Below are 14,567 nucleotides of genomic sequence, written 5' to 3'. Positions count from 1 at the left end.
AAGAGTTCACATTGTTCCTAGGTCTGATGAAGGGAAATGGGATCGATGAAAAGACAAGATGCAAAATAGGAGGAAAGGATATGTAGGGAGGCTGAACTAAGGAGGAAAAGATAATTAACATCTATAATAGAAGCTGAAATACAGGAGGCTTGGGGTGAGATGGCAGGCAACTGAAATGATGATGCTATGGATAATCAAATAGTGGGTAGGATGTGAAGATGAAGGATTAAGGGACTTACGGATGGAAAGGTTTTAACAATGCTTTAGTGTAACTTCCTTATTTTACAGATGAGGAAATTGAGAAAGGGTCAATCACACAGGTAATGATGATGATGATGACAATAACAATACTGCAATAACTGACACATACATAACACTTTAGAGTTTGCAAAGAAGAACTTCACATATTCATTATTTCTTTTGTTCCTCACAATAATCCTATGAGGCAGACACTGCAGGTGTTATCTTCTCCATTTTACAAATGAAAAAACTGAGCCTCGGAAGGATTTGCCCAAGGTCGAATAGCTAATACCAGAGATAAGATTTGAAAGCAGTGATGCTAACCCCAAGTCCATTATGCCACACTGGTAGTAAGGGGAAGAGACTTAACTCAAACCAAGCCCCTTGGCTGAAGACTCTTTTTACTACATACGCCATGTTACAATTTGGAGGGGAAGAGACAAGAGAGGACAAAGCGTGTTTGAGTCACAACGCCCGGATCTTGGAAGTACCAGGATATGAGATTGGGATCCAGGTTGGGGGTGGCGTACGGGCAGTATCACTTCTCCCTCTCCCCCATTCCCCATGCTACACCCCCACCCCAGGGCTTCTACGTCCGATTCTTGGACCAGATCCGGTTGCTTAGCAACGCTCTCCTCCCACCTTTTTGCCATCTCCCGGCCGCAAGCTTGTTGCTAGGGGGCGGGCCGACGCATGCGCAACGAGTAGCGGGAGGCCCAGTGCGTCACATCCTGTTTCTTTAGGGGAACGTGGCCTTCCCCTCCTCTCCTCCCCTTCCCTCCCCTCCCCTACAGCGCCGGCGGCGGAGCTGGAGCCGCAGCAGCCGCAGCAGCCGCAACAGCCGCAGCGATGGACTCGACCCTTAGCGAACCCCACAATGGCAGCGGCCCCGCCGAGTCCCCCGCGGCCCCCAGCGCAGCCAACGGCACGGCGCGGCCGCCCTCCACCCCCGAGGGCATCGCCCTGGCCTACGGCAGCCTCCTGCTCATGGCGCTGCTGCCCATCTTCTTCGGGGCCTTGCGCTCGGTGCGCTGCGCCCGCAGCAAGGTACGTGCGAACCGGCCCCTGGCCCTGGCTCCCCACCAACCCCGGGCCAGGACCCCTGCCCCAGCCGCCTCCTGGGACAGCCCAGCCCCGATGCCCAGCGCGCCTTCCCCCCGGGAGGGGGCACAGAACCCCCCCGCCTCGGCCCATCCGAGCCCAGGACCCCCATCCCCACCCCGCCCCAGTCACCCAGTCTCAGCGCGATCCCACGGCCCTCACTGTGTCGCCGCCCCGAATTCCGCCACCCACCCAGACCCGCTTAGACTGTGGCAGACCCCAATCCTCGAGCCACACCTCATCAGACACAGTTCCGCACCCACATGCATACACAAATACTACATATAATTCGAGCCTGGCCGCATGCACAAAAACACAAGCACCAACACAAAACCAGATGGTTTCCCAACCTGCCCTTGATAAATGCAACCTGCCCCAATCTTGCCACACAACACTTACCACAACCACCCTAAAATAGCTTCTACTTGACCATGGAACCCCCAGTCGTTCCTTCTGGGCCCATAGGAACAGTCTCGTTACTCAGGGGCTCTGCGAGTATCCCCACTGACCTTGATTTCTCTCCCTTTGGCCTCAGGCCCAAATTTCCCCCTTCCACCAGATAGACCCTAGATGAATTGGACCAACATCAATCCTTCATGGGACCTAATCGGCCCGATATCTGCCCAGATCCAGTCTCAACCCAAAATTCCCTTTCCTCTGATTGTGAAGAACCCCAGTATCATACACTATGCCTTCCTTCACCTCCCCCAAAACACACACCTTATGTTTACCTGGCTAAGGATTCAGGGCAGCCCTTGCCTACCAGCCTGATCCATCTGGTATCCAAAGGCCATAATTCATTCTCTGCCACTTCATCATTCTCCCAAAAAGCTCTAGCTAGCTTGGCCTTTGCCTGTCTCGGAGACCGAGCTGCTTCCAGCATCCTGTCCATCCCTCTATCACTTTTTCTATCCTATCCTTTTTAAAGGCTGCAACTCTATTCCCCCTGCACACCATCCCCAGGTATTCCTTAAGCACAACTTTCTACCTTTTTGGCCTTACATTCAAGCCTCTCTGATCCATGTCCTTGTCCTGATATGCCAAAGTCTTTCTCTCCCCTCCCCCAAATTAAATTTATCCTGGCTCCTATCAAGCTGGCCCTGTCTTCTGTGATCTCTCCATTCCCCCTTCTACCGTTTTTCTTCAACTCTACCACCCTATCTGTGTCCCTGACCTTCATTTTCTCATTTCCTGTAACAAAAACAAATTTATTTTGGCATGTGCCAGAGGCCACCTTCCCTCCCATCTTCCTAGTCGCTCTGGAACAATAGAACTTAAAATGAACTCTTCTCCTTCCCTAAATTGGCCTTTCACAGAAAAAACTGAACTGTTTATAGTCTGACAGCGACTCTTCCACATTCTGAAGAGATAGGTGCCTGGGTTCCCAGAATAGTGGCCAGTTTCAGAAATAGCTGGCACCTCCTTCTCTCTTATTGCCGCTTCCTAAGACCCCACTCCACTGTGCTTCCTGACAGTGCCATGAGAAAGTTGAGTCCCTTTTCCCTCCCAAGAAGGACGGAGCTTGTTGCTGTCCTGTAAGAGAAAGAAGAGCAGTAGTAGTGCTTATACTAGGGCCACTCTAGCTTGAGAAGAAAAATTAAAAGAGGCATGGAGGTGACCTAGTTTTTTGTACTTCTCCAGTACCTTGCATAATAATAATAATAGCTACTCACATTCCTTTAGAATTTTATGGTTTACAAAGCTCTTTCCTCACAACAACCCGATGAGGTAGAGTCCAAGTATCATTGTCACCCATTTTACATATGAAGAAACTGAGGTTTATCAAGGTGATATGACTTTATCATAGTCACAGCTATTGAGTGGACTATTAAGTGGAGTCTTTTGACTCCAGATATAATATATTCTCAACTATAGCACACTGCTGGTTTCAGGCATCTCTATGTAAGCCCTTAAGGTCTCCTGTTTAGTGGTATAGAAAAGGGATAGAACCATACCAGAAGAAGACTATAGGAGAAAGATAATAAGTGTCATAGATATTAGGGGAGTGGGTCACTTCCTCATTGAGATATAGACTATTCCCAACTGTAAGGGACCTTAGATCATAGAATGTTAACGCTAGATTGGACCTTAAGAGATCTAGTCCAGGTTTTTATTTTACAGATGGGGAAATAAAGGCCCAGAAGTGACTTTCCCAAGATCAGAGAGCCAGTCAGTAGAAGAGCTTGGACTAGAACCTAGATCTCCTAACTGTCCATCCAGGGCTCTGCTCACTACAGCAGACTATTCTGGCAAAGGCCAGATCATCAGGCCTTTACAGTGAATTGCCAGCTCCTGTTGCTTTTGTCCGAGTCTAATAACTGTGCTTTTAGGTTGCAGTTGGATGCTAAATTTATTCTTGCTGTTTGTGTCAGGGTTTCACTAATTATGTTTGTGTTTCAGAAGCCAACGCATATGCATAAGTGTACCTATTTAAGATCTCCAACTCGAAGTGGTCCAGAAACCTAACTAATTTTCTGTGGCTTAAAGAAACTTCCAGATAAGATCCAACATCTGAATTGCCAGCCAGGTTTTAAAATACTTAGTCTGATGTTATAAAAACCTGACATAGGAAAACTGGAAACTTATAATGATCTTTTTCACAGAGAACAGAACATCCACAGGCTATCTCCATGTAGCACCAACTTAAGAAGGAGAGATTTACATCAATTAAAAAAGTTACAGTAGATCAGAGCTTTGAGACCACTAGGTCTCCAGCCTTCTCAGTTAACAGAGGAAACTGAGGCTCCAAAAAGTGAGGGGAGGCTATATCAGGACTCTATTCTTGGTCTTATGTTTCCAAGAACAACATACTTGCCATTATGTCATTCTGCCTTTTGCAAATTACCTATACCAAATAATGTTTGTTGAACTCTTTTCTGTAGACAGATACTACGCTGTCCACACTATAAGCCCTATAGTAATTTTAATGAGTGTAAGGAAGTCAGTTGTAATAACTCCTTTTTGCAAGTAGAGAAAGCAACAGAGAGGATGAAGGCCTTGGCCCAAATTACATAATAAAACAATACTAAGGATAGACTCCAGGTCTGCTAGGCTTTGCTGCATGGAAGAGGGAGAAAAGGAAGCCCTGATGCCCAAGTTTGTCTTTCTTCCAGAAGGGAATGGCAAACCCAGAGCAGTGAGTTCTGAGTTCTTGGGCTGGTTTTTACCCATTCTCAAACTTTAAACAACTTCAGGTCATCTGACTAAAGTACCTGGGGGAAAAGATGTGTTCTGGGGGCGTATCAGTGCCCTTGCTTTAAACCCTGTATCCTTTTAGCCACAGAAAAGCAATTAAAGGCAGACTGGGAAATGTCCTGCCCAAAGGGACAAAAAACCTGGGTTTCAGTCCTGGCTGTATAAACCTCATGATGCTTACTTGCTGTAAGCATCAGCAAGTCACTTCTCTCTGTACTATAGTTTCTCCATCTCTAAATTCAAGGAGAAGGGGGAGGCATAGCGGTGAACTAGATAATCTCAAAGCTTCCTTCAGGTTCAGAATTGATTAATCTGGTGCCTTTCTGCAGCACCCTGGGATCCAGGGAGCTTCTGAGGCCTGCTCTCCCCTTGGAATACAAGAATCTAGAGCGTTTTCCTTTCACCCCTTCAGAGCTAGTCTGATGTGTGTGTCCTTCCCATTCTGAGAGTAGAACATCTTCTGTTGACTAGAATGGATCTGATGGCCTAATTTAGATTACTTTATTAATGTGTGCCAAAGGTATTTGTGTTTTGGAGGGAACACTGCCATCACCAAAAAAAAAAAAAAAAAAAGGAATCTGTTGGTGAATTTCTGCCTTCATCAGTAAGCCAGTGGGGCAGATGAGAACCTTCCTTGAGGCATAGGTGTTGTGGCCTGCTTGGGCAAGGATAAGGCAGGATGGAACAATTGGAAGAACATTGGACTTCAGGTTAGAAGGCCTGGGTTTGAATTCTGACCCAGCCCTTAAACTACCTGTGGGATGTGACCTCTCTGTTAGCAGGCTTCAACTTTTTCCTCATGTGTTCAACAGTCCAGCCAACCTGATCCTACATGTGCTATTCCATGTACATGGCATTTCCTCTCTTATCTTAGTCCCTTTCCATGGACTAGCCCCCATACCTGGGATGCTTTCTCTTCACAAGCATCTCTTAGGATCGCTAGTTCCCTTCAACGCTGAGTTCTAGAGTACACGCCTTGCTGTAAGGGCGTTTCTTGATTTCTCAGTATCCCCCTGAACCTATTTTGTATTTATCTTGTTTATCTTTTATATTTACTTATCTAAATACATATTCTGTGCCCCCTCCCTCCTCTCCTTGCCCCCATCACCTTCTCCCCCCATAATATATAAGCTCCCTGAGACCAAAGATTTTGATTTTTGTCTTTGTATCCACAGGGCCTATCAGATAGTATGTGTTTAATAAATATTTATTGAATTGAGAGGGTTGGATCTAAGGCCCCTTCCAGTTCTAAATCTTAAGATCCTCTAGAGCTCAGTATCACATTTCCACAATTCTGTCTTAGCTGGAAGGAACCTTAGAGGTTATCCCATCCAACCCTGCTTGGAACATGAATCTCCTCTTCAGCATCCCCACAGGTGATCGTCCAGTGATGGGGACCTCATTCCAGCATGATCCATCGTGGAATAGCTCTGATGGTTAGGAGGTTCTTTCCTATATTGAACTGAAAGCTCCCTACAGTTCTCTTGGTCCCATCCAGTGGGCCCAGTCCTGGCTTTCAGAGCCATATGAAACAAGCCCTCCCTGTGATGGCTCTTCAGGTACTTGAACACATGGATTGTGTCTCCCCTAACACTTCTTCAGGGTAACTAGCTCTAGTACCTCCCGTGGATCCTTCTTTAGCTTTTCAGTTTCCCTCTTAAAATAAGGTGTCCGTAGCTGAACATAGTATTGCAGGGATGACCTAAGCAGGACAGAGAATGTCATCACCTTATTCCCCATGTTTTACCTCTTTTAATACAGTGTGAGGACATTAGCTTTTTTGGTGGCCTCATCACATTTCTGGGTAATACTTGATAATTCTCTAGGGAAGGCCCCTCCCAGGTTTTTTTTCAAATAAATTGCTGTATGACCAGAGCTTACCATCCTGTATTTTGTATTGATGAGAGGAAACAACTTGTAGTGGAAAGGGAGCTAGAACCGGGTTAAAATTCTAGCTTTATCATTTAATCAGTTCTGTGACTATAAGCAAGTCATAGGTACATAAATTTAAAATTGGAAAGGATTTTAAAAAGTCATCTAATCCACCACACACACACACACGTTACAGAGAAGAAAAAAGTTAAGTTATTGGTGCAGGGTCACAGAGGTTGTCAGTAACAGAGTTGGGGTTTGAATCCAGACCTTCTGACTCATAATACAGCCTTTTTCTGCTACACCAAGCTGCCTTTAACTTCTAGAAGTTTTCATTTCCTTCTCTGTAAAATGGGAAGAATAATCCTTGAAATCTCTACCTCACAGGATTGTCAGGAAATCACAGTGTAAACTTCAATAGGAATAGAGGAACATCTGATTTCATGATAAGCCAGTGCTCTTCTTCTAATTGCAGAATGCCTCAGATATGCCAGAGACCATTACCAGTCGAGATGCTGCCCGGTTTCCCATCATCGCTAGCTGCACACTCTTAGGCCTCTACCTCTTCTTTAAAGTGAGTTCTTTGTTTCTGATCTGGATACATACTTATTTCTCCCTTCCTTGGTCCTGTTGTGGTCTGGTCTCCCCTTGGGAAATGTGGAAGAGGAAGGACTACCAATCACAAGGACTTGATAAGATAAAACCAGCCAAGGGCCTTCCACAGGGTCAGATGTGGACTTTGCCACAGGCTCAGCCCATTATGGTTGGGAAGGTATGAAAGGGGCCAGACACAATGCCATAAGTGTGAATGAAGGGCTAGAATGAGAGAGAGAAAGAGTGTGTGTGTGTGTGTGTGTGTGTACACATATATACATACACACATATATATACACATACATAGAGAGAAATTGTGCCTTGGGAATTTCAATTCAACAAACATTCATTAATCACTTTATACAGAGCACTGGGGCAAAAAGGCAGGTGAGATACAGAGAATACAGCTTTCATGTAGCTTTTAGCTTAGGAGGGAGAGGTGGCAAAAGATAGAACACATAACTGAGGTTATGAAGAGAAATTTATAAGAGGAACAAACAAAGTGTTCTGCAGAGCTAGAGGAAGGAGCAGTCATTTTGACTATGGAGAAAGGATGGCTTCCTGGAGGAGGTGACACTTGAACTGGGTTTTGAGAAGGATAGTTACAGGATTTTATCAGGTAGAGAGTGGGTATTCTGAGTGCAAGCAAAGCTGGAAGGAGGAAACATGGAAGGCTGTAGCTGTTCTGTGTAGCAGGGATGGCAGGAGTCAGGGAGCAGAGTGTAAAGATAGCTGGTATTGAAGTCAAGCAGACCAAGAAGGTCAGCCAAGTTCCAAAACGTGAGATCAGGAATCCAGGCCAGAGAGTCTGGGCAGGAGTCTGTCAGGAAGGTCCAGATCAGAGATTCTTAGCCTTTCGTTCCCTCTATGAATGGGATCTTAGGCTTTAGGCAGTTGTGAATTTGGATGGGGAGAAAGATTACATCTTTATTTCAGCATAACCAGTTTCCTTGGTAATCCTATGTATTTATCCATTAAAAAACATTCTAAGAAGGGATCCATAGCCTTCACCAGATTATCGTATTGATCTTTGGCCCAAAAAAAAAGTTAACCCCTGTTTTAGCAGAAAGAGGCTCAAAGGGAAAGTATTCAAACAAAGAAGAAATGGGACAGAGAAAAGAATTGGAGAGTTACAGAGATTAGAAAATCTTCATGATTAAATTCATTTCCATAAACATTTATTAAATTCCTGCTCTGTGCAAGGGAGAGCTAGGAAACCTGGCTTTAATTCTAGACCGCAGGCTACAATGAGTGATGCTAGTAATATAGTTGATGTTAATACAAAATACTTGCTTTTTGTCAGCCCTGAAAGGAGTAGAGGGAATGCTAAGAATTTCACGTCCAGTTTTACAGAGCAGGCAAAGTGATCACACAAGATTATATAGCTAGGAAGTGGCAAAGCCAGGACTCAAAAGAACCTCGATCTACTGACTCCTAACTTTAGAACTCTTCTTTGTATGCCAGGCTTCCTCCTTTGCATAATTAAAAGGAGACCCTTGGGAGTCTGTGAGTTCCTGGGGAGACAGTGACTAGTCGTGAAATAGCCATTATGTTATATTGAGAGACAGCACAAGGCAGGGGAAAGACCGCTGATCTTGGGGTCAGGAGACCTGGGTCACAGTCCCTGCTCTGACACTAGTAGTGTTTCCCTGAGCAGTTCACTCACTCATTCACTCACTCTCTCTCTGGAATGCACTTTCCCCACCTATAAAACAGAGGGAATAATATTTACCCTACCCACCTCATAAGGTAAAGCATTTGTTAAACCTGAAAGCATCGTAGAATGGGGAGATACTATCTCATCCTCCACGCACCCTTGGGAGATAAGGAAAGCCAGTATTGCCTTGAAAGGAGAAAGGTTGGGGAGTTATTATAAACTGGACACCTGCTTCCTTTACCTGAGAGTTGGTAATGTGAGCTTCCTCCGAGGGGGAGAATGATGAGTCAGTTGTGAATAGGAAATTAAACTGTAAGGTCATGCTTGTTGAATTGCAGTTCCTGAAGGTCTCCGGCACACTTCATTGGTTTCACCCATTCATATCTCACCTCTCATTGAGTGTACAGTCTCCCAGAGGAATAGGGGAAACCCAAAACACAAATAACTATGATACAGGGAAAAGGTTAAATGAAAACAGAGAAGCCAAGGCAAACTGTTCTGAGAAGTTTGAAGAGGAAATACTGCTACTGTCACCTCCTCCGGGAAGCCATCCTTTCTCTCTAGTCAAAATGACTGCTCCTTCCTCCAGCTCTGCAGAACACTTTGTTTGTTCCTCTTATAAACTTCTCTTCATAATCTCAGTTATGTGTTCTGTCTTTTGCCACCTCTCCCTCCTAAGCTAAAAGCTACATGAAAGCTGTATTCTCTGTATCTCACCTGCCTTTTTGCCCCAGTGCCCTGTATAAAGTGATTAATACTGCTACTGGGTGTGGGCTATTAGGAAAGACTTAATGAAGGAAATAGCACCTGTGTTGGGCTGTTGGGACTTAAAGAAGTGAGAGCTTCAGCAAATAAGAGATAGGGCTGCAGGGGTGGGGGCAGGAGGGATTGAGAGAAAGAGCCCTGTAGACATGGAATACAGTAATGAGCAAGAGGATGGAAACAAGAGGGAACAGGACAAGAACAGAGGAGAACAAATTGTCCAGTTTGGCTGGAACATAGTGTATGAAAGTAAAGGGGGAAAGTAAAATATAAAGCCAAAAGAGGGGTTGAAGTTAGATTGTAGAGAGCATAATATACCAGGATCCTGGTATAATCTGGTTTTAATTATTGCTTATTTGGGCACATGCCCTATCTGTCTGCTAAACTGTAACCTCCACAGAAGCAATCCTGGGTCAGTTTTATCTTTTCATACCTCCTACCCTTCAAGCTCATTGCTTTGAAGTATAGTAGTAGATGCTTTTAGATGCTTAATAAGTGTGTATTGACAATGACCACAGTAACATAAAGAAAAATAACACTGACATATGTAACAGCTCTGATCAGTGCAGTGACCAGCTGCTCTACAGAGGGGTGGTGGACTAGAGGTGCAGAATAAGGCAGATATTGGCAGACGTGGTCAAGACATTGCTTTGTTTTACTTAATTATACTTCCTTTTTACAGGGGAGGGTTTGGTTGGATGAGAGAAGAGTCACTAGAAGTGACAGTGATGTTTAAAGAGAAAAAGCACCAATAAAGAATCTTTTTAATGGATATTGAATAAAGATAGAAGTAGAGATCTTTAGCAGCAAAGTCTGCCTTCCTGATCTGAATAAAGCTAGGATGTATCCTACAGATGACCCTGGGTTAGGGCTTTGGAGAACCATGTTTTTGGTCTCCCTCTTTCCCCAGCCACAGAAACCACAGGGAGCCAGGGGACACCTGAGATTGCCTCGAGCCCTTGGCCCCATTCCTGTTTCTCCTGCCACAGAGCAGTAATGCCAGACCTGAAATGAAAATTGGTTGGTAAGAGTGGGAAGCAAGTCTTAGCTTTAGTGGTAGCCACACAGAAACATGCTTTCAACTACCTGTATGTGTATTTGCTTCTGTTTCTACCTCAGATCTTCTCTCAAGAGTACATCAACCTCTTGCTCTCCATGTATTTCTTCGTGCTGGGGATCTTGGCTCTCTCTCACACCATCAGGTAATGGGGCCCAGTCCTCTGCCACAGATGGGTAGCAGTTTTCTCTCAGGGGAGGATGAGGGATTTCACAGCTGCCTTGTCATTGTCTTCATCATCCACAGCAGCAGCAGCAGCTCATATTTGTATTGCCGTTTAAAGTTCACAAAGCACTTTTCTCACAAAAGCCCTGTATGGGAGGTAGTGAAAGCATCCCCACTTTACAGATGAGGAAACTGAGGCTCAGAAAGGTGTAGCGACTTGTGCCAAGCACACATCTGGTAAGTGTTAAGAGCCAGGATTCAAGCCAAGGTCTCTCCTGGTCCAAAGTCTAGCGCTCCACTTGCTGCCTCTCATGAGCAAATGTTTATTGAGCACCTACTCTGTGCAGAGCCCTGGGCTTTGTCCTAGAGATGATAGAATCCTCAGCAGAGGACAAAGACAAGGTCAATCACCAAATCATAGAATGTAGCATGTCAGAGCTAGGGGCCTTAAAGAGCATCTAGTCCAGTCATTCTCCAGATGTGCTCAGGGGACCCCTGTGGATCTCGAAAACCTTTCAGGAGATCCCTGAAGTCAAAACTATTTTCATAATTATACTGAGACATTTTCATTTTTTAGTGTCCTTGAAGCCCTGTGGTCACTCTCTCTGTAAAGAAAAATCAGTCTGGGCTAGAGAGCCTCTAACACATAGGTTGAGGGATTGGTGGGATGCCCTCAGGATCCAAGCTGGGGAGTGGTGGGTCTATGCTTCTCCCATATACCAGACACCAAAGTCAGTGGTCTAGAGCCCAACAGACGGACTCTGAAGAAGAATGATTCTGTTGTATAATCATTCAGTTGAACAGGGACTCTTGACTATAAGTTCCGTGAGAGGAGAGAGCATGAGGGAAAGAATCTTAGAATTCATTTAGTCAAATAGGTTTTTTGTTAATTGAAAAAAAATTTCATACAGTAAATATTGATAAATATAACCCACATGAACAAAAGCTCTTTCAAGGGTCATCAGTAATTTTTAAGAGTGCAAGGGGGTCCTAAGGCCAAAAAGTTTGAGAACAGTTGCTCTAATCTAACCGCTATGCTTTACAGAAAAAGAAATTGAGGCCTGCCTAAGATTACACCAAGAGTTAAAAGTAAAGCCAGGATCAAAATCCATACCTCCTGATTCTTGGCCCAGTTTTTTTTACACTATGCCCTGTTCCCTTGTAACACTCTTCTAAAGGTGCTTGGGGTAGCGACAGCCTTTCTACCTGATCTCAAGAGAGCACAGTATTTATTCTTTGCCACAGGGAATTATGGCATGATATGAGACCCTCTGTTGAGCCCAGCCGACATAATGTGATTGCATGAGTGTGTCTGTGACAGGTTGCACTCATTTTACCAACATTTCATCTCCATTACGACTCAGGAAGCTGGGGAGCCTCAGGCAGGGGCAGCCTGAAGATCTTATTGTGCTTTCAGTTTCTGCAAGTCACATTGGTATCTGGACCCTTCCCGCTCATCAGGGGTTTCCTCCTAACACTTCCTTCCTTGCCAGAAAAGCGCCAGACCTTCATTTTAAAATATTTAGGCTCACATGTCATGCTTCCTCTTTGGACCCTCAGTGTGACTCGGGGAGGAAGGGTAGCCCTGGAATTCCTGTAGTGGAAAAATTTTGGAATCCAGTGGGCCTGGGTTTGGAATCCTAGGTCTCTTTCTTAATTCTCTTGTGACACTGGGTAGGGGTTTCTTTCTGAGCCTCAGGCTCTTCTTCTATTTAAAAAAAAAAACAAAAAACAGTTAAATTTGAGGACTTCTAAGTGCCCTATCAGTTCCTAATCCTATGATAATCTGTGACCTGGGTTTGAATTCTGGCTTTGTCCCCCTACTAACTGGGGCACTGGGGAAAGACCTAGAAATCAGTCAGAGACCCAGCTGCCCAAAGTTCTCTGGAAGACTTTGCACTGCCATCAGTTCCTCTCTGGACCTCAGTTTCCTAATCTATAAAACAAGTATAAAATCCCTGCCCTGCCCTCCCATTTATATTGTCAGGCCCAAGTGACATGATGGTACAGAAAGCATAAAGTGCCGTAAGAACATTAGGAACTTCTGTTATTTGGGGGGAATTTGACCCACGATACCACCAGTTTAGAGAGGCTCCCTCCCCCAGTAATAGAGATATTTGATTCACTTCTGACTCCACATCCTGTAGCATCACATGAAGCACTGAGAGGTAAAGTCACCCAACCAGTGGGTGTCAGAAGTAAGGTTTAAAGGCTAGACTTTCCCAACTCCAAGGTTGGCCCTCTCTCCCCTGCTGTTGCCAAGGTGTATCGAATTGTATGGTGTATCGAAGCCCTGAGCCAGATGTCAAGATGGACACTGCCCTTGGCATACCTTGAGGTACCCATTTCAACTCAGAATCTCTGTTCACTCTTCTCTCCAGTACATGGTATTTCAATTCTGCCTCATAGAGCTGTAATGAAGAAAATGCATGGTGAACTTTCATGTGCTGTAGAATGTGAGGTGCTGCTGCTGTTGCTAATAATAGTAATGAAAAATCAAATATGGCGCTTCCCAAACAAGTTCAGAACTGTCACAAGCAGAGGCCAGTGTCCCACTTGGAAAAATTGTGGAGTCTTCCATGGGATCTTTTTTGAGGGATTTCTCAGTCCACTGCAGCTACTTTTAGGGACTCAGAAGTTTTCACATTCGGTGATGCTAAAAGCAGTAGACTTTTATTGCAGGTTCATTTTAACTCATGAAAAGGAAGAACAAGGGTTAATTTGAGATATCCAAAGCTATGCAAGGGAAGAGAGTTCCAAGACAAAGGCTCCCTCCAGATCACTTTCTTCCTTTTTTTTTTTTTCTTTTTAGACAAGTGGGGTTAAGTGACTTGCCCAGAGTCACACAGCTAGTAAATGTTAAGTTCGGTCTGAGGTCAGATTTGAACTCAGGTCCTCTGACTTCAGGGCTGGTGCTGCACTACTGGCCACCTAGCTGTCCCTTTTATCTCAGGCTCCTTCCTTTCTTTTTTTTGTTTTGTTTTGTTTTGTTTTGGTTAGGCAGTGGAGTTAAGTGACTTGCCCAGGGTCACACAGCTAGTAAGTATCAAATGTCTGAGGTCACATTTGAATTCAGGTCCTCCTGACTCCTGGCCTGTGCTCTATCCATTTGCGCCACCTAGCTGCCCTAGATCACTTTCACCATTGACAGATTATACCAGGTGACAGCCACTAGTGGGAGGAGAGGCCCCATGGGGTCAAAACATCCATGCTACAATTGGCTAAGGGACTTTGCTAGGTCTTGGCTAAGGTGTTCTTCAGCTTATAGCAAGAGAAGGGAAGAAACTGATGATCCCACATGATGAAGCCCATCAGACCTGGTACCCAGAAGCTAGGTTCTCTTCTCTCTTTGTTCAGTGCAGAGTGAGTCCTGTCTCACAACAGGACAACAGATAGGGAGAGATAAGAGTCTCTCACATATGTCTGATTAGTTTCCTGTCTCTGATATCACAGTCAGGGAAGCCAGTTAGTGAGCTTGTATAGTACATGGAAGTTTTTAGCATGTAAAGTTCCAGGAGTAGAAGATTCCAGAAACAGAAAGGGAATGCCAGGTAGGAGCTTAGAGCAGAGACAACCTATAGTAAGAAAGGCTCAGCCTGAAACAAACAGGTTTTTCTAACTGCCACCCCTTACTGACTTAACTGTGCAGCTATGCACAGTTGCACCCTGAGGCCTTCCTGGCCACCTGGACTTGCCACAGAGAGTAGCAGTTCTTAAGCATCTTTTGCTCCTAGCATAATATTTATTCTTTGCCGTGGGGAATTGTGGCATGATATGAGACCCCCTGTAGAGCCCAGCTGACACAACGTGATTGCAAATGTAAGTTCCCTGCGGTTTCTGGAAGATGTGGAAACTGATGGTACAGCCTATCCATACCCTCTGAGAATCAGCAATGTAAAAGGCTCAAAGCAAATCCCACGGTTA

The 14,567-nt window shown here is 44.9% G+C and overlaps 1 protein-coding gene across 1 annotated transcript in view; it reads left to right on the top strand.

Moving 5' to 3' along the window:
* The first annotated feature begins 1,073 nt into the window (after positions 1 to 1,073).
* Positions 1,074 to 14,567, top strand: part of LOC114046891 (minor histocompatibility antigen H13) — a 34,875-nt gene continuing 21,381 nt past the window's right edge. The window contains exons 1-3 of the mRNA XM_027867496.1: positions 1,074 to 1,287; positions 6,884 to 6,982; positions 10,541 to 10,623. Of these exons, the coding sequence (XP_027723297.1) occupies positions 1,090 to 1,287; positions 6,884 to 6,982; positions 10,541 to 10,623 (380 nt within the window). The 5' untranslated portion in view covers positions 1,074 to 1,089. The remainder of the gene's footprint in view (positions 1,288 to 6,883; positions 6,983 to 10,540; positions 10,624 to 14,567) is intronic.

The sequence above is a fragment of the Vombatus ursinus genome, unplaced genomic scaffold (genome assembly GCF_900497805.2).
Source record: "Vombatus ursinus unplaced genomic scaffold, bare-nosed wombat genome assembly UNPS02014786.1, whole genome shotgun sequence".
NCBI lineage: Eukaryota > Metazoa > Chordata > Mammalia > Diprotodontia > Vombatidae > Vombatus > Vombatus ursinus.
The sequence above is the reverse complement of the archived record's forward strand: the minus strand, read 5'-3'. Positions and strand labels throughout refer to the sequence as shown.